This window comes from Dendropsophus ebraccatus, chromosome 6 (assembly GCF_027789765.1).
Source record: "Dendropsophus ebraccatus isolate aDenEbr1 chromosome 6, aDenEbr1.pat, whole genome shotgun sequence".
In the NCBI taxonomy this organism is placed as follows: domain Eukaryota; kingdom Metazoa; phylum Chordata; class Amphibia; order Anura; family Hylidae; genus Dendropsophus; species Dendropsophus ebraccatus.
The window spans coordinates 147434848-147458477 of record NC_091459.1 but is presented as its reverse complement, the minus strand read 5'-3'; the positions used below and the strand labels follow the sequence as shown (position 1 = coordinate 147458477).

Sequence of the window (23630 nt, the reverse complement as noted above, 5' to 3'; positions counted from 1 at the left end):
ATACCTCCCTCACACACACATGACAGGATTAGATACAGGCAGTATACTTAGATACCTCCCTCACACATGACAGGATTAGATACAGCAGGCAGTATACTTAGATACCTCCCTCACACATGACAGGATTAGATACAGCAGGCAGTATACATAGATACCTCCCTCACACACGTCAGGATTAGATACAGGCAGTATACATAGATACCTCCCTCACACATGACAGGATTAGATACAGGCAGTATACATAGATACCTCCCTCACACATGACAGGATTAGATACAGGCAGTATACATAGATACCTCCCTCACACATGACAGGATCAGATACAGGCAGTATACTTAGATACCTCCCTCACACATGACAGGATTAGATACAGCAGGCAGTATACATAGATACCTCCCTCACACATGACAGGATTAGATACAGCAGGCAGTATACTTAGATACCTCCCTCACACATGACAGGATTAGATACAGGCAGTATACTTAGATACCTCCCTCACACATGACAGGATTAGATACAGGCAGTATACATAGATACCTCCCTCACACATGACAGGATTAGATACAGGCAGTATACATAGATACCTCCCTCACACATGACAGGATTAGATACAGCAGGCAGTATACATAGATACCTCCCTCACACATGACAGGATTAGATACAGCAGGCAGTATACATAGATACCTCCCTCACACATGACAGGATTAGATACAGCAGGCAGTATACATAGATACCTCCCTCACACACACATGATAGGATTAGATACAGGCAGTATACATAGATACCTCCCTCACACACACATGATAGGATTAGATACAGGCAGTATACATAGATACCTCCCTCACTCATGACAGGATTAGATACAGCAGGCAGTATACATAGATACCTCCCTCACACATGACAGGATTAGATACAGGCAGTATACATAGATACCTCCCTCACACATGACAGGATCAGATACAGGCAGTATACTTAGATACCTCCCTCACACATGACAGGATTAGATACAGCAGGCAGTATACATAGATACCTCCCTCACACATGACAGGATTAGATACAGCAGGCAGTATACATAGATACCTCCCTCACACATGACAGGATCAGATACAGGCAGTATACATAGATACCTCCCTCACACATGACAGGATTAGATACAGCAGGCAGTATACATAGATACCTCCCTCACACATGACAGGATTAGATACAGCAGGCAGTATACATAGATACCTCCCTCACACATGACAGGATTAGATACAGGCAGTATACATAGATACCTCCCTCACACATGACAGGATTAGATACAGGCAGTATACATAGATACCTCCCTCACACATGATAGGATTAGATACAGGCAGTATACATAGATACCTCCCTCACACATGACAGGATTAGATACAGCAGGCAGTATACATAGATACCTCCCTCACACATGACAGGATCAGATACAGGCAGTATACTTAGATACCTCCCTCACACATGACAGGATTAGATACAGCAGGCAGTATACTTAGATACCTCCCTCACACATGACAGGATTAGATACAGGCAGTATACATAGATACCTCCCTCACACATGACAGGATTAGATACAGCAGGCAGTATACATAGATACCTCCCTCACACATGACAGGATCAGATACAGCAGGCAGTATACATAGATACCTCCCTCACACATGACAGGATTAGATACAGCAGGCAGTATACATAGATACCTCCCTCACACATGACAGGATTAGATACAGGCAGTATACATAGATACCTCCCTCACACATGACAGGATTAGATACAGCAGGCAGTATACATAGATACCTCCCTCACACATGACAGGATTAGATACAGCAGGCAGTATATATAGATACCTCCCTCCCTCACACATGACAGGATTAGATACAGGCAGTATACTTAGATAACTCCCTCACACATGACAGGATCAGATACAGGCAGTATACATAGATACCTCCCTCACACATGACAGGATTAGATACAGCAGGCAGTATACATAGATACCTCCCTCACACATGATAGGATTAGATACAAGCAGTATACATAGATACCTCCCTCACACATGACAGGATTAGATACAGCAGGCAGTATACTTAGATAACTCCCTCACACATGACAGGATCAGATACAGGCAGTATACATAGATACCTCCCTCACACATGACAGGATTAGATACAGCAGGCAGTATATATAGATACCTCCCTCACACATGACAGGATCAGATACAGGCAGTATACTTAGATACCTCCCTCACTTGTCAGTCACGTAGATCTCTATGGATTTCTATCAGAAGCCATAATAATATATCAGCATTTCATCTTATCACAAACCAGCAATACCTCCCATAATAAAAATGGCGCCTTGAAGCCTCAAATGAAGAGTGCGCCTGCGCGGTTATCTTCTTTTACATAGGCGGTTGAATTTTGAGCTCTGTGATTGGCTACTGCCCCTGGCACCATAATGGGCATCTGCGCATGCGCACCGGTCTCCATGCACTGTTACGATTTGAGGGCGGGTTTATCAGCCAGAGCAAGGTTATTGGCTGGTGTGGTGACATGTCCCCGCCCCCTCCAGTGGCTTCAGGGCTCATGGATGGTGACGTCATAGGTTCCTGACGTCCTTGTGTGCGGAGAGCTGGCGGAGGCGAAGGGCGAGCGGAGCCGGAGCGGAGACACGTGCGGCCAGAGCGACAGGTACCGTGCTGCACGGCGGAGAGACCCGGGGACTACAACTCCCAGCACTCCCCGCGCTCCTCCATGTGCCTGTAGTGCAGCGGCGGTGTGAGTGGGGCGGTCGGGGCTGCAGAGCCCGGGGCATGCTGGGAGTTGTAGTCTCTGACTAGTTCACGTGTTACATTGTTTCCAGGGTGTAGATACCATGTAACAGGTTCTGCTGCGGGTCACGTGGGGTGGTGTAGCTGCCAGTGCTGTGTATAGCGCCCCCTGTCTGTAGTCCTGACTCTCAGGGCATGCTGGGAGTTGTAGTTCTGCTTCAGGATGAGCAGTCCAATCATAGACATGGGAAACCACTGACAGCTGATAATGTGAGAGCAGCGCCACCTAGAGGCTAAAATAATGGGAAAGCCAGCCCGGTCCTGAAGTGAGAACAGCGCCACATGGAGGCCGAAATAATGAGAAAGCAAGCCCGGTACTGCAGTGTGAACAGCGCCATCTAGAGGCTGAAATAATGAGAAAGCCAGCCCGGTCCATAGAGTGAGAACAGCGCCACCTAGAGGCTGAAATAATGAGAAAGCCAGCCCGGTCCTGAAGTGTGAACAGCGCCACCTAGAGGCTGAAATAATGAGAAAGCCAGCCCGATCCTGAAGTGAGAACAGCGCCACCTAGAGGCTGAAATAATGAGAAAGCCAGCCCGATCCTGAAGTGAGAACAGCGCCACCTAGAGGCTGAAATAATGAGAAAGCCAGCCCAGTCCATAGAGTGAGAACAGCGCCACCTAGAGGCTGAAATAATGAGAAAGCCAGCCCGGTCCTGAAGTGAGAACAGTGCCACCTAGAGGCTGAAATAATGAGAAAGCCAGCCCGGTCCATAGAGTGAGAACAGCGCCACCTAGAGGCTGAAATAATGAGAAAGCCAGCCCGGTCCATAGAGTGAGAACAGCGCCACCTAGAGGCTGAAATAATGAGAAAGCCAGCCCAGTCCATAGAGTGAGAACAGCGCCACCTGGAGGCTGAAATAATGGGAAAGCCAGCCCAGTCCTGCAGTGTGAACAGCGCCACCTAGAGGCTGAAATAATGAGAAAGCCAGCCCAGTCCTGCAGTGTGAACAGCGCCACCTAGAGGCCGAAATAATGAGAAAGCCAGCCCGGTCCATAGAGTGTTAACAGCGCCACCTAGAGGCCGCTGCGTGGCCTCCTGGGGGGGTTCCTTCTGTTGTGTGGCCTCCTGGGGGGGGGTTCCTTCCGTTGTGTGGCCTCCTGGGGGGGGGGGGTTTCCTTCCGTTGCGTGGCCTCCTGGGGGGGGAGGGGTTCCTTCCGTTGCGTGGCCTCCTGGGGGGGAGGGGTTCCTTCCGTTGCGTGGCCTCCTGGGGGGGAGGGGTTCCTTCCGTTGCGTGGCCTCCTGGGGGGGAGGGGTTCCTTCCGTTGCGTGGCCTCCTGGGGGGGAGGGGTTCCTTCCGTTGCGTGGCCTCCTGGGGGGGAGGGGTTCCTTCCGTTGCGTGGCCTCCTGGGGGGGTCCTTCCGTTGCGTGGCCTCCTGGGGGGGTTCCTTCTGTTGCGTGGCCTCCTGGGGGGGGTTCCTTCCGTTGCGTGGCCTCCTGGGGGGGGGTTCCTTCCGTTGCGTGGCCTCCTGGGGGGGGGGGTTCCTTCCGTTGCGTGGCCTCCTGGGGGGGGGGTTCCTTCCGTTGCGTGGCCTCCTGGGGGGGGGTTCCTTCCGTTGCGTGGCCTCCTGGGGGGGGGGTTCCTTCCGTTGCGTGGCCTCCTGGGGGGGTTCCTTCCGTTGCGTGGCCTCCTGGGGGGGGGGTTCCTTCCGTTGCGTGGCCTCCTGGCGGGGGGGGGGGCGGTTCCTTCCGTTGCGTGGCCTCCTGGCGGGGGGGGGCGGTTCCTTCCGTTGCGTGGCCTCCTGGCGGGGGGGCGGTTCCTTCCGTTGCGTGGCCTCCTGGCGGGGGGGGCGGTTCCTTCCGTTGCGTGGCCTCCTTGGGGGGCGCCTTTTCGTTGCATGGCCTCCTGGGGGGGGGGGGCGCCTTTCCGTTGCCTGGCCTCCTGGGGGGCGCCCTTCCGTTGTATTCTGTGTGAACCTTCCACCTGACGCTCTGGCTCCCACGGCCGGAGATCTCGCGCTTCTCGTTATCGCTGTTTGTATAAAATCCAATTAAGTTGTCATTAGGAATAATCCGCGTGGAGCCGCTTAGTAACACACAGTCATATGATGCACTATCGCCCGGAGCCCCCTGAGCCCCCGCCCCATGTATGACCCCCCCCCCCCCCCCATATAGATGCCTCCTGAGTCTTACACAGCTGCAGGTTTGTCACGGTCGTAGACGCTTAGAACTGACTAAACAGCCCGGGGCGTCCGCTCTTCCCCATAGTAATAATAATGCTGCTGTGTGTGACCAAGACCCCGAGCCGACTGTACAACAAGAGTCACACACACCCCGACCTTTACCCTCAGCTCAACTTTACTCCAGAGCTAAATAGCAGACGAGTCACCTCATGTCATGTCACCTGCAGTCCTATGTAACACCACAGATAACAGTGATATCTCTGAGTACAGATAATGTAGTAGTCACCTGCAGTCCTATGTAACACCACAGATAATACAGTGATATCTCTGAGTACAGATAATGTAGTAGCTGTCACCTGCAGTCCTATGTAACACCACAGGTAACACTGTGATATCTCTGAGTACAGATAATGTAGTAGCTGTCACCTGCAGTCCTATGTAACGCCACAGATAACACAGTGATATCTCTGAGAACAGATAATGTAGTAGTCACCTGCAGTCCTATGTAACACCACAAATAACACAGTGATATCTCTGAGTACAGATAATGTAGTAGCTGTCACCTGCAGTCCTATGTAACGCCACAGATAACACAGTGATATCTGAGTACAGATAATGTAGTAGCTGTCACCTGCAGTCCTATGTAACACCACAGATAACACAGTGATATCTCTGAGTACAGATAATGTAGTAGATGTCACCTGCAGTCCTATGTAACACCACAGATAACACAGTGATATCTCTGAGTACAGATAATGTAGTAGCTGTCACCTGCAGTCCTATGTAACACCACAGATAACACAGTGATATCTCTGAGTACAGATAATGTAGTAGATGTCACCTGCAGTCCTATGTAACACCACAGATAACACAGTGATATCTCTGAGTACAGATAATGTAGATGTCACCTGCAGTCCTATGTAACACCACAGATAACACAGTGATATCTCTGAGTACAGATAATGTTGTAGTCACCTGCAGTCCTATGTAACACCACAGATAACACAGTGATATAACTCTGATCCCTTCAGCTGATGCAGGGCTACAACTCCCATCATCCCCCAGTCCTCAGTATAGAGGTCAGACGGCTTCATACACATTAGCGGAGCCTTTGCCAAGCTTCAGCGCTGTCAGTGAATGGGGATCTACCCTGATCCTGATCTGTTACTTCTCACAGCTGAGGGTTTGTTACAGATGCATCCAGGTGCTCCTTATCTCTATAGAGCCCGGACTTCCTGGTGAGTTTCCCTGGTAACCAGAGCAGATGAAGGCCTCTGATTGGGGGTCTCTTTGGCGCACGTCATCGCTGTAATAGCGGCCGGTAATTGTCGCCTTTGATGCATTAAGCTTCTTCCTTCGTCTCTATTTTGGGACGTGCGGGGGGGGATGGCGGCGGGGGAAACGGGGCATCCGTACTTATACAATGCATGTAAGACAGCTGAGTAGTATCCTCTGATCCTTCAGCTATTGCAGAACTACAACTCCCATCAGAGCAACAAAACAGATTGACCTCCCTGCAAAAATACCCGGCACTAACCAGATCCCAACATAGGCAGCAATAGAACAGCGCCACCTAGGTCCAAAACCATGGGGACCCCGTGTCCCCCCAGCTGCTGCATAACTACAAGTCCCATCATGCCCGGAGGCCGGCGGCGGGCTCCACATCCCTGCTCTGTTCATTTGGGTGCATGGATTCATGGCTGTAACTGAACTACAACTCCCAGCATGATGGATCTGGCAGTCTTGCGTTAATCACGGGTTAGATCTCTGCTTGCTGTCAGTGTATAGAGTCCTGCAGCCGTGTACAGATACGTCTCATCTCTGAGGGTCTGTCACGGTGTATGAGCCCAGGGAGTCCGCTGTGTGGAGGGCACAGATCTCTCCTGTACTGATGCATTGTATCTATCCATCCAGACTGGAGACAACTGTGACAACCCCTCAGCTGTGGGAAGTAATGGCGGGGGAGTTCTGTCCCATCTGAGGATGCTGGGGGTCACTTCTGTATGGATGTCGCCTCTGGGTATAGGAGGAGCATGGAGACCCCCGGCTCCATGAGAAGCCCCCCTGTTAATGAGTACAGGACGGGCTATACATTGACTCCCATATAACAATCATTGCTGATGTTAATGTGTGACCGCGGGGTGTGCCGCTCTCGCCCTTTGCCTCTCCGGAGTTAATAATACAGGGTGGGGGTCAGGCGGGTTCACATGTCATCCTGTCCTATCACCTGTCACCCACATACAAGATGGCAGCCGCTGGACGTGCATGTGATCTAGAGGGCGGAGCCCCTGAGCGCCTTCCTGAAGCAGAGCATCAGTCAGATAGAAAACACAGTGGTGGCCATCTTGGTACAGAGCCCCAGTCCTGGCCTCCTGTACACTCCAGCATGGGCTCACTGGGCTCTGCAGACCATCACTCCCCCCGTATCATCTGCAGAGTATCAGATCCTGGGAGTGTGGATTCCTGCACTAATCCCGTATTATAGGATATTAAGAAGATTATTGGGCGTCTCGCGTCTTAGTTACACTTCACGGAATTCCTGAAATCCTAGATTACAGGTAACATGGGGTCCGTGAGCGCCCCCCACCCCCCAACACACAGGCCCGAGGAGAGACAAGAACTGGAGTGCGGCATGTTGGGTAATGCTGGGCCCTGATAGACCTTCACCTCCCCTCCTCCTCCTGTGTGTGATAACGGAGCTATGACCAATGGTTACCAGCCGCTGGTGCCAAAGGGCGCACGTGCTAGCTGCCTCCCTCCCCCTCCCTCCTCTGGTCCCTGCGGTCACTCTGCTCTGCCCCCCACCTGTCACCCCTGGGTGGTCTCCATCCCTCACCATGTGTCCATGTTGTAGCAGCAGGTGACGGTGAATTCCGGTAATACAGAACCTGATAGATCCTGGTGATCTGGAATATAACTACATAATCATACGGCGGATTACAGGGAATCGTCTGGATGGGTCTCCGCTGTCTCCTGTAGATACAAACTCCCAGAACCTGGCGGCGGCTTTATGATCCCTCTGGGGATAAAGGTCAGAGAGACATGTATGTATTTACAGCAGTGACCTCCAGCCTGCGGCCATACACTACAACTCCCATCATGCCCAGCTGCTTATACACCTGTATCCTATAACCTGTGGGTATACACTACAACTCCCATCATGCCCTGACCACGTGTACACCTATAACCTGTGGCTATACACTACAACTCCCATCATACCCAGCCGCTTATACACCAGTATCCTATTACCTGTGGGTATACACTACAACTCTCATCATGCCCTGACCACGTGTACACCTATATCCTATAACCTGTGGCTATACACTACAACTCCCATCATGCCCGGCTGCTTATACACCAGTATCCTATAACCTGTGGGTATACACTACAACTCCCATCATACCCAGCCGCTTATACACCAGTATCCTATTACCTGTGGCTATACACTACAACTCCCATCATACCCAGCCGCTTATACACCAGTATCCTATAACCTGTAATAATCATCCATCCCTGTACAGCGGATCGGTTACCATAGCAACCAATCAGATTCCAGCTGTCATTTTTGAAAATGATCCTGAGAAATGATCGCTGGGCAGTGATTGGTTGCTATGGTAACTGCTCCTTGGTATAAGGCCTGATCGATCCCCTATAGAGATCAGTAATCGGTTGGGGGGGGGGGGGCGGGGAGGTGTCAGTGATGGCGGACCCCAGCCAGGGAATTGCAGAACAGGGCGACCCAAGGACAGACTGATAACAGAGAGCACTAGATAACAGACTGCAGGGTTATTGTCCTGTCTAGTCTGATAAGTGGCTGTGGGGGTCTGTACAGTCCTGGGATGGTGGGCTCACCAGGTGATAAGACCCCTTATTTACACAGAGACCACAGGATCATGATGGCAGCCATGACCTTCTGACCCCCAACAACCTCCTGTCACGCGGTGACATTTCTCGGGGTGTGTTGGCAGGAATAGCAGAGCGTTAGGCCGATGCGGTCACATGACCATGCCATGGCCGCCATTCAGACTGGTTGTAGATCCGACCCCATAGTAATCGGTGTAGCCACCCTGTGACACGGCTACAGCTCCCCCATGTGGTGGCCTCAGGGTGTGGTGGTGATGAGGACGCTGTAGGGTTGTGGTGGCTCCTATAGATCTGGGGCGTTCTCCAGGACACGATGGCTATCCCATTCCTCTGCTGGTCTTTATGAGTGGACTTCAGCCTGCACCGCCCCCTGTTGGGCTCCGGGGTGAAGCATTAACCACGTTATTACGGGGCCGTCGGTTTAATCTTCACTTTTTTCTCTTTCCAGCTTCTTCTCTGCTCGGACATCTTCGCGTTCATGGATCACAGGTGAGGTGTCGTCACAATGTCTCCCGGGAGTCGCAGAGAACGGTTGTCACCATGCAGCCTGAGCGCCGCAGCCCAGCGGTTATAAGGTGATAATATCGGATAGGTGACGGGCAGCGCCCAGCGGCCATCATGAGGTTCACCACGGTGGACTACATCATCTTCGCTCTGCTGCTGATCCTCTCCTCCGCCATTGGACTGTACTATGCGCTGAGCGGGGGGAAGCAGCGCACCACCCAGGAGTTCCTGCTGGCCAATCGCAGCATGGGCTTCATCCCAGTGTCCCTGTCCCTCCTGGCCACCTTCCAGTCTGCGGTGGCCATCTTGGGGGTCCCGTCTGAGATATACCGCTTCGGCACTGAGTACTGGTTCCTTGGCTGCTCCTATATCCTTGGGCTGCTCATCCCGGCGTACATCTTCATACCCGTCTTCTACCGGCTGCGGCTCACCAGCACCTACGAGGTAAGAGCGCCGGTGGTCACCTGACTCCAGTAAATGTAGGGGGATCACGGTGCTCGCTGTTATCAGCCTGCAGCTACAGTCACTAATGGATTTATTACTGTCCTATCTAGTGATATTAGGGACATGATTGAGAATGGAGGCCAAAGTCACTCCCCAGGTATAAGTATAGGGGGCGCCCTATGACGTCTGTAGATATGGGGTGGCATCCTCTGATGTCTGTAGGTATACGGGGGGCGCCCTCTGATATCTGTAGGTAGCCAGACCTCCGCCATCCCTGATCACCTACCTCCTCTTCTGTCTTTCAGTATCTGGAGTTACGGTTTAGTAAAATCGTCCGGATCTGCGGCACTGTCACCTTCATATTCCAGATGGTGAGTACAGCCCTGCGCGCTGGAAGGCCGCCATGTTTAAGAAGGTGTTAGAAGGTTCTCTGGGATCCCAATCAGGCCATATAAACAGATACGGCCACAGGGGGAATGGGGGGAAATGTCATGTTACAGCTTTAATATGTCTTTAAGTGGTGAGACTGTGGTGAGCCTATGACAACACTTCCTGGTTTCATTGAGATACAGCAGACTTTCACTGAACAAAAAAACGCAAGAATCTGATTGCGTCACGTCTTTTGTAAGTGTCAGTATCAGTAAATCTGCAAAGTGTTTTAGGCGTGGGAGGCATCTGTCCCTATGACAACACTGACACGCTGGGCATTTCATAAGTGATTTAGCCTGATAACACTTCACTGTAACATAATCCGCCTAATCAGAAGGAATTATCCAGGATTAGAATAGCTCGGCTACTTTCATGCAGACACAGCGCTGCCCCTGTCCTCAGGACGTGTGTGGTATTGCAGTTAAATCCCATTAGAGTAAATGGAGCAGAGTTGTAATACTGCACACAACCTGAGGACAAGAGTGGCGATAATTCTGGAAGAAAGCAGCTGTGTTTATTAATCCTGGACATCCCCTTTAATTCCTAGCTCCGTCTTTACCTCAGAAGGATCTGAGCAGATATGGAGGCTGCAGAGGTAGCAACAAATCTCCCCCGTCCCCCAACTTACATTGCAGTTTATTCCCTTGGGGAAATGTAAACCCGGCCCTGAGCTGCTGACCTACTGCTCCTCCGGGCTGAGTATATACCCACACACTGCTCCTCCGGGCTGAGTATATACCCACACACTGCTCCTCCGGGCTGAGTATATACACGCACACTGCTCCTCCGGGCTGAGTATATACACGCACACTGCTCCTCTGGGCTGAGTATATACATGCACACTGCTCCTCTGGGCTGAGTATATACACGCACACTGCTCCTCTGGGCTGAGTATATACACGCACACTGCTCCTCTGGGCTGAGTATATACACGCACACTGCTCCTCTGGGCTGAGTATATACACGCACACTGCTCCTCTGGGCTGAGTATATACATGCACACTGCTCCTCTGGGCTGAGTATATACACGCACACTGCTCCTCTGGGCTGAGTATATACACGCACACTGCTCCTCTGGGCTGAGTATATACACGCACACTGCTCCTCCGGGCTGAGTATATACACGCACACTGCTCCTCTGGGCTGAGTATATACACGCACACTGCTCCTCTGGGCTGAGTATATACACGCACACTGCTCCTCTGGGCTGAGTATATACACGCACACTGCTCCTCTGGGCTGAGTATACACACTCACTCACACACACACACACACACACACTCCATGCCAACTATATACACCTTGGTTGAATGATGGGTATATACATTGATTATATGCTGAGTGTATATACACTTTGGTTACATGGCCTGTTCTAATCCCCCGCCCCTCCTGTGTGCAGGTTATCTATATGGGGGTGGTCCTGTACGCTCCGGCCCTGGCCTTCAATGCAGGTGAGTCTGCTGTATAACCGAGCTCATCCCTGATGCTGTATGTATTGTAGATTACCACCACAGGGGGCGCCGCCTCCTCCCCTGTGGGAATAGATTACAGTGATTATCCACCATCTTTATCCTCCTTTCCCAATTTCTTGTTGCAGTAACTGGCTTCAGCCTCTGGGGGGTGGTGCTGACTATGGGGCTGGTCTGCACGCTGTACACCACACTGGTAGGTTTCTAATATTCCTGTGCTGTATAATGGATTGTACTTACACCGTTGTTTCTGTGGGAGCTCCTATGCCTGCAGCGCCCCCTGTAGGCCATTGCTGACATCCCCTTCCTCCTCTCCCCTCAGGGTGGGCTGAAGGCAGTTATCTGGACGGACGTCATTCAGACACTGGTGATGTTTGCCGGGCAGCTGGCGGTCATCATTGTTGGCACAGCAAAGGTTGGCGGTATACAGGACGTGTGGAGCATCGCTCTGGAGAATAACAAGATCTCTGGGATAAAGTGAGTGCCGCGTCCTACATTGGGGTGACGGAGGGGGGATATAATATATATACACAACTGGTCTCCACTGGTCCAGTCCTGACCCATCAGAGTGGCGATAGACTGTCAGCAGGGACTGGTTCGGGGGTCTCCATCCAGTCTGGTCCGTACTGACTGCACGCGTCTTATTGCAGCTTTAACCCAGATCCGTTTGTACGCCATTCCATCTGGTCTCTTGGGATCGGAGGAATTTTCCTAATGTTGTCCCTGTACGGGGTGAACCAGGCGCAAGTACAGAGATATCTCAGCTCCCGGACTGAGAAGGAAGCCATCCTGTAAGTATCTGCTAACCAGACTGCATTATACTCCAGAGCTGCACTCACTTCTGCTGGTGGGGTCACTGTATTACATAACTGATCCTGAGTTACATCCTGTATTACACTCCAGAGCTGCAGTCACTATTCTGCTGGTGGGGTCACTGTGTACATACATTACATTACTGATCCTGAGTTACATCCTGTATTATGCTCCAGAGCTGCACTCACTATTCTGCTGGTGGAGTCACTGTGTACATACATTACATTACTGATCCTGAGTTACATCCTGTATTATACTGCAGAGCTGCCCTCACTATTCTGCTGGTGGGGTCACTGTGTACATACATTACTGATCCTGAGTTACATCCTGTATTATGCTCCAGAGCTGCCCTCACTATTCTGCTGGTGGGGTCACTGTGTACATACATTGCTGATCCCATTCTGCTGCTTTCCTGTTGGCTCTCAGGCTGTGGGATCTTACTGTTGCCCCCTGCTGGTCATGTAGTAAAGAATATATTCTTCTGACCTCCATTCTCCACCCTCCTCCTCCAGGTCGTGTTATGCGGTTTTCCCCTGTCAGCAGTTGGTCCTGGGTCTGGGATGTCTGACCGGTCTGGTGATGTTCGCTTATTACCAGAAAAATGAAATCCAGAACCCAGAAATGATTGCAGTTCCAGACCAGGTGAGTCCCAACCCCCCCCCCCCCCCCACACACACACACACACACACACACACACACACACACACACACACACACAGTGCGCTGTGTCCTGCCTTCCCATTTCCTGCAGTAGGGCAGGTCCTTGTTCTGCTGACTGACCTCTTCTGCCTGTGGTCTCCCCGGTGATTAGGGGCGGAGTTATTTTCCTGTTTCCTGTGGTAGGGCAGGTCCTTGTTCTGCTGACTGACCTCTTCTGCCTGTGGTCTCCCCGGTGATGAGGGGCAAAGTTTTTTTTCCTGTGGTTGAGCAGGTTCTGGTTCTGCTGACTGACCTCTTCTACCTTTGGTTTCCCTGGTGATGAGGGGCGGGGTTATTATCCTGTTTCCTGTGGTAGAGCAGGTCCTTGTTCTGCTGACTGACCTCTTCTGCCTGTGGTTTCCCCGGTGATTAGGGGCGGAGTTATTTTCCTGTTTCCTGCAGTGGGGCAGGTCCTTGTTCTGCTGACTGACCTCTTCTGCCTGTGGTTTCCCGGGTGATTAGAGGCGGAGTTATTTTCCTGTTTCCTGTGGCAGGGCAGGTCCTTGTTCTGCTGACTGACCTCTCCAGCCTGCGATTAGGGGCGGAGTTATTTTCCTCTTTCCTATAGTAGGGCAGGCCCTTGTTCTGCTGACTGCCCTCTTCTGCCTATGGTCTCCCCGGTGTAGATGGTGCTGTACTTTGTCATGGACATCCTGCAGGACTTCCCCGGTCTCCCCGGACTCTTTGTGGCCTGTCTCTTCAGCGGGGCCCTCAGGTGAGTGTTTGGCCCTTAGAGTACATGGCTAATAGTTGTTGTATGACGCCTGATAACTGTACGCTCTGCTCCGCCCTCAGCACCATCTCCTCCGCCTTTAACTCTCTGGCTACAGTAACCATGGAGGATCTGATCAAGCCGTACTACCCAGGCCTGACCGAGTCCCGAGCCACGCTGCTCTCCAAGGGTCTGGGTGAGTCTACTGGACCATACCAAGTGTCAGGGGGTGGGCATTGGCTGTACTAGGTGTCTGTGGGGAGGAGGGGGGATATTGTGATCACACTCTTGCTTTTAAATTCATGAAATTAATTTTTTTTTCTTTCGCATTTTGTTTTATTATAGGCTCAGCATGTAAATGATAGAGCTTAAAGGGGTGGTTCCCAAAAAAAACCTTCCTTCAAATCAACTGTTAAAAAATCTCCAGTCTTCCCGTACTTATCAGCTGCTGTATGTCCTGCAGGAAGTGGTGTATTCTCTCCAGTATGACACTGTGCTCTCTGCTGCCACCTCTGTCCATGTCAGGAACTGTCCAGAGCAGGAGAGGTTTTCTATGGGGATTTGCTGCTGCTCTGGACAGTTCCTGACATGGACAGAGGTGGCAGCAGAGAGCACAGTGTCATACTGGAGAGAATACACCACTTCCTGCAGGACATACAGCAGCTGATGAGTACTGAAAAACTAAAGATTTTTTTTTTATAGAAGTTAATTACAAATTTCTGGCACCAGTTGATTTGAAAGAAAAAAGATTTGTGTGAATAATCCCTTTGAATAGTCAGGCTGCAGCACAGAGAGGGTTAAAAAGCCCTCTGCACGGGACGCCTGTGCGTAGTTTTTTATTTTATGAAAATCTTACTGTATCCAGCAGATGGCGCTTGGACATTAATATCGGATACTTTCCTGTTACTAAGCTGGGACGGGTTATCCAGGATTAGAGCAGCACACTGGCTTTCATCCCAAACACAGCTCCACCCTTGTATCCAGGTCGTGTGCGGTATTGCAGTTTCTCTATTCACTTCAATGGAATTGAGATGCAATACCAGACACAACCTGAGGATAAGTGTGGCGCTGTTCCTGGAGGTTTTCCAGTCCTGGATAGCGTCGGGTCCATCAGCAGTGGCTATCCTGCTTGTTGATGGTTTCCAGCCACCAGCAGATTTCCCCCCCACCAGGATTGGCCCCCTTGGTTAATGACTCTCCTTGCTTTGTCCATGATCCGTCTCCTCCATCCGTGTCTGTCCTATTACTCTCCGCCCCCCTCGCCATCCCACGTACAGTGTATACTTTACAACTGTGTGGTAAACGCTCATGTCCTGCGCAGGTCCCGCCTACCGCGGACATACAGCCACATACAGTTTGTGGTATCCTGACTGACGGCCCACTGGATTCTGGGTATGAAAGCTCCAAGTGGCGCATGATGTCACTGTTACGTCTCCACCATCTCTCCAGCATCTGCTCCGCACCCCTCATATCCGTGTCCAGTGTGTGAACGCTTCAGCCCTCCGCCACTGCCTCACCCAGCTCTCCCAGGACCCTGAATGACATCTATGGTGCTGTATGTCCTTGTAGCCGACACAGGCAGGTTCACCCAGCTCTCCCAGGACCCTGAATGACATCTATGGTGCTGTATGTTCTTATAGCCGACACAGGCAGGGTCACCCAGCTCTCCCAGGACCCTGAATGACATCTATGGAGCTGTATGTCCTTGTAGCCGACACAGGCAGGTTCACCCAGCTCTCCCAGGACCCTGAATGACATCTATGGTGCTGTATGTCCTTATAGCCGACACAGGCAGGGTCACCCAGCTCTCCCAGGACCCTGAATGACATCTATGGAGCTGTATGTCCTTGTAGCCGACACAGGCAGGGTCACCCAGCTCTCCCAGGACCCTGAATGACATCTATGGTGCTGTATGTCCTTATAGCCGACACAGGCAGGGTCACCCAGCTCTCCCAGGACCCTGAATGACATCTGTGGTGCTGTATGTCCTTAAAGCCGGCACAGGCAGGGTCACCCAGCTCTCCCAGGACCCTGAATGACATCTATGGTGCTGTATGTCCTTATAGCCGGCACAGGCAGGGTCACCCAGCTTTCCCAGGATCCTGAATGGCAGATCTATGGTGCTGTATGTCCTTATAGCCGGCACAGGCAGGGTCACCCAGCTCTCCCAGGATCCTCCTTTCTTACAATATAAGATATAACCAGTCTCCCAGCCACTCCCTGGGGGCAGTGCCGGTTGGTGCCTGTAGGGGAGGCTAGTGATGTGGAGGGCTGAACTGTTCTGGTGACGTTGTACCCCTGTAGCCCCCCTCATCCCCATACATCCCACCCCCCCAGGACGGGACCCCCACTGCTGCCTCTAATGTATGCTCTCCTTCCAGCTCTGACCTATGGACTCCTGTGCCTGGGGATGGCGTACATCTCCTCCCTGATGGGCTCCGTGCTCCAGGTAAGGGCCTCATCCTTCTCTCTGTAATAGGAACAGAGCTCCCACAGCAGCACAGAGGGATTCAGGAGAGGAGTGGAAAGAGCCTGTTCTCCTCCCTGTGTAACTCCTCTCCTGAAATACTCTGTGCTGCTGGAGGCATCGCTTGGCTTATAAGAAATAGAATTTTCAGCAGCACAAAGGATTTCAGTCAGTGAGGGCTGTGGGTGCTGGGCTATGTGGGCGGAGTCCCCAGCAGCACAGAGTATTTCAGTCAGTGAGGACTGTGGGTGCTGGGCTATGTGGGCGGAGTCCCCAGCAGCACAGAGTATTTCAGTCAGTGAGGACTGTGGGTGCTGGGCTATGTGGGCGGAGTCCCCAGCAGCACAGAGTATTTCAGTCAGTGAGGGCTGTGGGTGCTGGGCTATGTGGGCGGAGTCCCCAGCAGCACAGAGTATTTCAGTCAGTGAGGACTGTGGGTGCTGGGCTATGTGGGCGGAGTCCCCAGCAGCACAGAGTATTTCAGTCAGTGAGGGCTGTGGGTGCTGGGCTATGTGGGCGGAGTCCCCAGCAGCACAGAGTATTTCAGTCAGTGAGGATTGTGGGTGCTGGGCTATGTGGGCGGAGTCCCCAGCAGCACAGAGTATTTCAGTCAGTGAGGACTGTGGGTGCTGGGCTATGTGGGCGGAGTCCCCAGCAGCACAGAGTATTTCAGTCAGTGAGGACTGTGGGTGCTGGGCTATGTGGGAGGAGTCCCCAGCAGCACAGAGGATGTCTGTTGTTGCTGTCTGTGTGGTGCGCTCTCTAACCTCCCCCCCTCCTCCCCTGCAGGCGGCGCTCAGTATTTTCGGCATTGTCGGAGGACCGCTGCTCGGCATCTTCTGTCTGGGATTCTTCTTCCCGTTCACCAATTCCATAGTGAGTGTCTGGTCGCTGTCCTGCGCCCCCTGCGGTGTGACACAGCACTGCAGAGCGTCCCGGTAACGTCTCCCCCTCCCCCCGCAGGGCGCGGTCACCGGTTTGCTGGCTGGGCTAGTCATGGCTTTCTGGATCGGTATCAGCAGTTTTGTGGACAGAATGGCGGCCGGCGCCTCCTCCTCCCCCGTTCTGAATGTCACCAGCGCCCCGGATGTTGGGAACCTGACCACCACCGTCCTGACCACCCTGCTGACCTCCACTATGGCCCCCAAGGGGTAAGAAGGCTTGTGGGTCTGCAAAACTACTACAACCCTCAGCATGCCCTGACCTCCTCTTCTCTCCTCACAGCCCGACTGGCATGAAGAGGTTCCACGCCCTGTCCTACATGTGGTATAGCGCCCATAACTCCACCACCGTGGTCATCGTGGGCATCATCGTCAGCCTGCTCACCGGTCAGTGTGATCCATCACCCCCATCATCTGGGAGCTCACGCTCCATCACCCCCATCATCCCTGACCCCGGGAGCTCACACTCCATCACCCCCATCATCCCTGACCCCGGGAGCTCACACTCCATCACCCCCATCATCCCTGACCCTGGGAGCTCACACTCATTACCCCCATCATCCACCCCCCCCCGCCCCCGGTTATACATGTATCTGTAGGATCTGACCCCCCCCCCCCATATGTCTGTGTTGCAGGGCCTATGAAGGGGAGGGACGTGGACCCCCGCACTGTGTACCTCGTGCTGCCCAAGCTGCTGTTCTTCCTCCCGGAGAGATACAAGGAGAAGCTGAGGTTCGGGGTGCCCCATGTTGCTGAGGTAGGGGAGCGTCACTCCACCAGACTCTTAAAGGTATATTGCACTCTTGTGTTTTCCTCTTCCTGTCTTGGTTGGTTTCATGGAGTTATATCAGGAGGAGTCATCTCCCAGAGGTCCCTGCTCTTCCTTATAAAAATCTGCAAAAACAGAAGGTGGACAAGGCACTCCTCAAGGATATATATATAATTGCTGATAACAGTAATACAGGGTGCTCAACACAATATGACTAGAGATGAGGGAACCTGGAGCAGCTGGAGTCCATCCGAACCCGAATGTTCGGCATGTGATTAGCGGTGGCTGCTGAAGTTGGATAAAGCCCTAAGGCTATGTGGAAATCATGGATATAGTCATTGGCTGTATCCATATTTTCCAGACAACCTTAGAGCTTTATCCACCTTCAGCAGCCCCAGCTAATCAAATGCCGAACGTTCAGGTTCGGATGGACTCGAACCCGGTTCGCTCATCTCTAAATATGACATGAAAAAAAGCATGTAACCCAGAAAAGAAAACGAGAAGCCATGTCATACATGAATGGGTGGCACATCCACAAAAAACATAATAGTAAACTGAATGCTCAAGTGTAAACCATTAAATTTTTAGTACATAGAACTACAAGTGCAAGACATACATAATAAAATAATTTAAAACTGCATACAAAGGACCGTGTCTGATGAACACAGTACCAGAACATACGGACATGTACAAATATTATGACCCTTCTACAGCTGATAATAATGGCCCCAGTAGGAGGGGTCATAATATTGGTACATGTCGGTATGTTCTGGTACCGTGTTGTGGTTTTAAATAATTTTATTATGTATGTCTTGCACTTGTAGTACTAATGTACTAATAAAATGTAATGGTTTACACTTGAGCATACTGTTTTTTGCGGATGTGCCACCCATTCATGTATGACGTGGCTTCTCCTTTTCTGGGTTACCTGTTCTTTCTTATGTTGTGGGTGGAGATAAAGAAGCCGTAGTCAGGGAACCGGTCACTTATTCCTGCTTTGCCACCATCTCCTGTATTGATGCATTTGAAAATCTGCAGTTTTGTCCTGACATCTAGTGGCCAGAAGATGTACTGCAGAGCTATCCCAGGTTACAGCCTGCAGTGATGGCTAATGTGAGGGAGGGGGAGGCTGGTGATGTCACCTGGGGAGGGTGGAGCCCTGTGTGTGGTGGGGGGGGGATGGGGGATGTCACCTGAAGGGGGGGGACTAAACTAAAATCCTCCTAACACTGGTCCCTTCCTCCTCAGGATAATCCGAATCTCATTGTGGAGGAGAAATCCTGCAACGGCTTCCTAAACGGGAATGTGAAAGGGTCGGAGAAAGATGACATGGAAGAAAGCGCCATTGGCTTCTCTAGGACTGACGGCGGCCATTCCTATGTTGTCCAGGAGACCTCGCTGTGACCAGCCGTAACACAGAGTGAGGCCGGCGTGTCCGTGCCCTGAGGAGGGGGGGGTGTTGGGTATTTCTATGACCTCGTCCATCTGCTCCCAGCATCCTCCTCCCCTGGTTACCAGCAGGGAGGTGCTGGCTATGGGGGTCTGGCTCTGCTGCTGCTGGGGGATACCAGGATTACAGGTGGGTGCCATCTCCTGTTGCCGGTGGTTATACAGCACAGGGTAGTGCGGCACCACCTTAAAGGGACCACGTCACCTGGGCACTCACCCCCGCCCTTTCCTAGACTGAGGGCTCCTGGGAGTCGTCATACGTGCTCCACATCAGGAGTCCATCCTGTCGCCGCATTCCCTGATGGAAAGGACATCTGATGGCCGCCATCTATAGATGATGCTGATCTTAGTCCTGAGCTGGACTCGGGATGATACCAGTGACCCGTCCACTGTGACTTCTCACCATCTGTCCCCTTTATACTGTTGTTGTGTTTCTGGGCTGCGCCGTACTGCAGCTTTGTTTCCCCGTGCAGCCTGTGTGACTGTTTGGTAGGGGGCTGTGTGTTCTCCTTAAAGGGGCTCTCCACTGTGTGACCAGTGAGGATCAGCCATTGCTACCAGCCTGCTCGTGTGTGTCTGGACCTGATCTCCTCAGTCTCCTATTATTGTGCGCTCCATGAGTTGTGGTCACGGATTGGGGTGACAGTGTTGGGGGCCATGTTGTATTGTGACCCCCTCATCGCTGCTATACTGTAGCTTTAAGTACCGCATATGGATGTGTATAAACCTGTAATAATCAGGATGAGCCAGTGACACATGGTATCCCCCCCACTTTCCTAATAATGGGTGCACCTGCCTATCTATCCCCCAGTAGTGGGTGCACCTGCCTATCTCCCCCCAGTAGTGGGTGCACCTGCCTATTCCCCCCCCCCCCCCCCCACCCCCAGTAGTGGGTGCACCTGCCTATTCCCCCCCCCCAGTAGTGGGTGCACCTGCCTATCTCCCTCCCCAATGTAATGGGTGCACCTGCCTATCTCCCCCCCCCCCCCCCCCCCCCCCTCCCAGTAATTGGTGTACCTGCCTATCCCTCCCTACCCAATGTAATAGTTGCCCCCGCCTCCTTTATCTCCATTCCCGCCCTCTTCTAGCAGTGGCTTCAGTACTTTGCCCCAGGGCACTATCCTCCGATCACCTCCAGAGCTTTATAACACTGCTGTATATAATCTCTGGCCCTGTCTGCTGCCTTGCATTGTAGTAGATGTAGCTTTATGTACAGGTGATGGTGGTGCTGGAGGAGGTGCTGCCCTGTAGAATGGTGCAGAACCTAAAAGCACAGCAGCGGTGTTACATAATGCTGTCATCAGCATTAGGAACGCAGCTCTGGAGTGACTAGGAGCATGGTGGTCACACTCCTCCCCCTTACTGAGGGTTAAAGGAGTTGTCCAAGCTTAGACAGACACGGCAGCTTTCCTCTTGTCCTCTGTCTCACTGCTCACAAATGGGGCTGAATTGTAATACCACACGCAGCCTGAGGAGAGGGGTGGCGCTGTTTTGTATGAATGTGGCTGTGCTCTGCGTAATCTTGGATAAACCCTTTAAGGCTCTTCTTGTCCTCCATCTCCAGCGGGACATTGACTCTTCCTGGTCTTGGAGGACCTTGTGACTCTTACGTTGTCCCTTAATCTCATTGTTGCCAAACTCATTGGATCAGAATCCAAATGAATGTCTTCTATTATGAGGTACCCCTCACCTTAAGGAGTAAGGGTCGTTGTCCTCCAGTCAGGGTGGGCTTACACAGTGGCTTAAGACATCACGACTATTCTCTAGTGCCATACAGGTGACCCCAGACCTGCCTGTTCTCCACTGTGTGATCTCTTCAGCTCTGACTATCCGCCTGGCCGGCCCGTGACTAGGTCAAGAACTCAGCTGACCTTTTACCTTTCTCCAGAGAGTACCTCACGGTCTTGAGCTAGAGGTCCTCCAGCTGGACACCAGTCTACCACTACTTTGGCTTCAATAGATTCCAACATGACAAAGGTCAAGTTAAGTGTTACCTGGACCCGATGGCTTGGCTGACCCTAAGAACGCTGTGAGACTCTGCTGGACATCGAGGTTGGGCCATACTAAGAAGAGTTTACACAAGAAGATATTGTTGTGGTACAGAAAAGCAAAGCTCCGCCGGCCTTGGAGATTGCTGCCAACCTCAGAGAGCTCCGCCGGCCTAGGAAAGCGCCACCAACCTCAGAGAACTCCACCGGCCTTGGGAGAGCGCCACCAACCTCAGAGAGCTCAGCCGGCCTTGGAGATGGCCGCCAGCCTAGGAGAGTGCCACCAACCTCAGAGAGCTCAGCCGTCCTTGGAGATTGCCGCCAGCCTAGGAGAGCGCCACCAACCTCGGAGAGCTCCGCCGGCCTTGGAGATTGCCGCCGGCCTAGGAGAGCGCCACCAACCACAGAGAGCGCCGCCGGCCTTGGAGATTGCCGCCGGCCTAGGAGAGCGCCACCAACCACAGAGAGCGCCGGCTGTCTTGGAGATTGCCGCCATCTTCACCTCATCCTGGCTCACGTCTTTATACACTGGAGTCTCATTGATGTGGAGTTCGATCACGTCGTCTCCTCCAGTCACATCCAGAGCACGAGCGAGGCTACGGTTACCGCCATACCCTCCCTACATGCGCAGGCATGTACCATAAGAGCTCTACCTGAGCTCCCAGCATGCACTGCTCTCAGCTCTGGATGGGACTGGGGTATAACGGCTTTGCCAAAAGTTTGTCCAGGGGAGGCTTGTGTGTGTTCTGTCTTGATTCATTTGGGATTCCTTGGGCTGCCTCCCCTCCCCTCCCCTGGGGGCGGAGCCTCTGTACTTTATAATGCTGCCCTCCCTGGGGGTGGAGCCTCTGTAACTTATAGTGCACCCCCCCCCAGGGTCCATGCCTCTACTATATAGTGCCGCCCTCCCCCGGGGGTGGAGCCTTTGTACTGTATAGTGCCTCCTCCCCGGGGGGGTGGAGTCTCTTTACTTTATAGTGCCACCCTCCCCCCAGGGGCGAAGCCTCTACTGTATAGTGCCACCCTCCACTGGGGTCCAAGCCTCTGTAACTTATAGTACTGCCTCCCCTGGAGTCGGATTCTCTACTATATAGTGCCATCCTCCCCTGGGGGTGGAGCCTCTGTTCCCTATTGTGCTTTATTTTTGTAGACAGAAACTTTTGACCAATGAAACTTTAATTTATTTTAGGATACTGATGTGAAATTGTAAGGTTATTAAAAAAAAGAAAAAATTATAATTATTATGATTATGGCCGGTGCAAGAAACCTCTGTGATCTGGGCGAGTCCGTTCAGTCATGTGATTATGGCCGTTGATCAGTAATCTGCAATCCTTGTGTAATATATTATAATAGGTAATAGTCTCAGGAAACAGGACTGTGAATGGAGCAAAATACCAGTAATCTAGGAAGCGATACGTCTGTGAGAGGGTACACTAATATATATATATATATCAGTGCGTGTGTATATCTCTCCATTATATAAATGTGGATCAAGCAGCAACAAATCATGATTGAGAAGCTAAAGTCGCTGTTATTCTCGTCTTCTCGGTGCCGTACTCACATCTCCCTTGTATTAGTATCCAGATTCGCCCCCATTAGACTTTAACATTAAATTTCAGATGCAGACCGACGTGTTTCACCATAGACACTGCTTCTTCAGGGGACACAGGTTTTTTTGACCCACATTTTTATATATATATATATATATACACACACACACACACACACACACACACACACACACACACACACACACACACACACACACACACACACACACACACACACACACACACACACACACACACACACACACACACACACACACACACACACACACAGTGCGGTTTCTATGTTTAGGGTTAGGCGCGGCCAGGATATTATAGGGGCAGATGCTCCTCAGGTGACTCCTGGAGTTATGAGGAGTTAGGGCCCTATTTCACAGTAACGATGATCGGCCCCATTTGGCCCGATTCGTCCGATTATCGTTCGGTGAAATAGAGAGAACGATCAGCCGATGATCGTGTCATCGGCTGATCGTTCATTTAGGGCCAGACCTAAAATCATCGTTCCCCCAACTGCGCATCGCTATGGTTGAATAGCGGTGCGCGGCGGGCGACCGA

General features: G+C 51.9%; 1 protein-coding gene across 4 annotated transcripts; it reads left to right on the top strand.

Moving 5' to 3' along the window:
- Positions 1-2584: 2584 nt before the first annotated feature.
- SLC5A6 (solute carrier family 5 member 6) lies at positions 2585-20510 on the top strand. 4 transcript variants are annotated; one of them, XM_069973222.1, is made up of 16 exons: positions 2585-2696; positions 9272-9771; positions 10077-10142; positions 11600-11651; positions 11798-11865; positions 11992-12146; positions 12320-12460; positions 12995-13124; positions 13808-13896; positions 13977-14089; positions 16275-16342; positions 17150-17236; positions 17324-17511; positions 17585-17688; positions 17937-18091; positions 19319-20510. In XM_069973222.1, the coding sequence occupies exons 2-16, from the start codon at positions 9442-9444 to the stop codon at positions 19472-19474; spliced, it is 1902 nt and encodes a 633-aa protein (XP_069829323.1). In that variant the 5' UTR covers positions 2585-2696; positions 9272-9441; the 3' UTR covers positions 19475-20510. The 4 variants fall into 4 exon arrangements, with proteins under 4 accessions (XP_069829323.1, XP_069829326.1, XP_069829324.1 ...); XM_069973225.1 differs by having other exon boundaries at positions 2587-2696; positions 17937-18058; XM_069973223.1 differs by lacking the exon at positions 2585-2696 and adding an exon at positions 7959-8003.
- The last annotated feature ends 3120 nt before the right edge of the window (positions 20511-23630 follow it).